This window comes from Nannospalax galili, unplaced genomic scaffold (genome assembly GCF_000622305.1).
Source record: "Nannospalax galili isolate Female #2095 unplaced genomic scaffold, S.galili_v1.0 scaffold2123, whole genome shotgun sequence".
Classification (NCBI taxonomy): Eukaryota; Metazoa; Chordata; class Mammalia; order Rodentia; family Spalacidae; genus Nannospalax; species Nannospalax galili.
The window spans coordinates 31,702-33,113 of record NW_008349266.1 but is presented as its reverse complement, the minus strand read 5'-3'; the positions used below and the strand labels follow the sequence as shown (position 1 = coordinate 33,113).

The following is a 1,412-nucleotide window of genomic DNA, read 5'->3' as shown; positions in this document are numbered from 1 at the left end:
TTACTATAATTTAAAAATTCTTCACTAGGCAAACAGAGATTGAATCTAAAATATTGCTTTAAGAAATAGTAGCATGGATAAATATAAGTAGTACTTTATTTAATTATAAAACACACAAGAAGGAACAAACATACTATTAAATTACTTTCACTTCCTTTTTTAGGAGGCATTCTACAAACCATAGTTCAGATGTCATGAGGGAAATGAGATCTGAGTGATTCATTCTCAGTGACAGCAAACCCAGGAGGTTTTTGTTCAGACCTAGAACTCTGTGGGAGGATGCTCCTTACTCTGTAGACAGTAATAGTTTGCATCATCATCGGCCTCCACAGGATTAATGGTGAGGGTGAAATCTGTCCCAGACCCACTGCCACTGAATCTGTCAGGGACCCCGGATGCTACATTAGATGCTGCATAGATCAGGAGTTTGGGAGGTTGTCCTGGTTTCTGTTGATACCAGTGCATCATATTTATGCCAATAAAATTGACACTCTGACTGGCCTTGCAGGAGATGGTGGCCTTCTGTCCTAGAGAAACAGCTGAAGAAGCTGGAGACTGGGTCAGCACAATGTCCCCATTGGAGCCTGGAATGATAAAACACACCAAAAACTACTTTTACAGACATCCAATGTAGGAAAATTGAACATGACATCTGTAACCATAGTCACAGGCAACACTTTGAGCCACCGGAAAATGAAGACCTTGCAGGAGATGGTGGCCTTCTGTCCTAGAGAAACAGCTGAAGAAGCTGGAGACTGGGTCAGCACAATGTCCCCATTGGAGCCTGGAATGATAAAACACACCAAAAACTACTTTTACAGACATCCAATGTAGGAAAATTGAACATGACATCTGTAACCATAGTCACAGGCAACACTTTGAGCCACCGGAAAATGAAGACAAGGGAGAAACTTAAAATGAATTACAAATTCAATAATTCAAATTATCAAGAGATTAGATGTGGGAAACAGCAAAGTCGACAGGGGGTGCTCCCAACACTTGTCTGCATCCTCTCACCTGGAACGCAAAGCAGCAGCATCCCAAGCAAGAGAGTCACTGACCCCATCTCTAAATAGCTGAACTAGAGACGCTTCTTAGGATACTGACAAGCTGAATTTAAAAGTGAGTTGAGCAACCTGAACCATCACCTAATTACTGAACATGCAAATCAGCTCAAAATATGTTTTGGTTGGTCCTGAGAGGGACACCTACTCTTATTTACCCCACAGGAGTTGGGGTTAACAAATACTCTGCTTGAGTGTCCCAAGTACACCTTCAGGTCTTTTTTGGTCTATTCTGTTGAATCTCTCCTCCCTAGTCTTTTTGAGGTTCTGTACAGAAGAGCACATTGTGGAAAGTCCACTATTTTCAGGACCCCTTTGGTCCCTCAATAATACTGTATTTTTAAAATA

General features: G+C 41.4%; 1 gene segment (V, D, J or C); it reads right to left on the bottom strand.

Moving 5' to 3' along the window:
- Positions 1-261: 261 nt before the first annotated feature.
- Positions 262-1,066, bottom strand: LOC103744778. The segment is given in 2 exon segments: positions 262-584; positions 1,018-1,066. Coding segments are annotated over 2 exon segments (372 nt in total).
- Between the last annotated feature and the right edge of the window lie 346 nt (positions 1,067-1,412).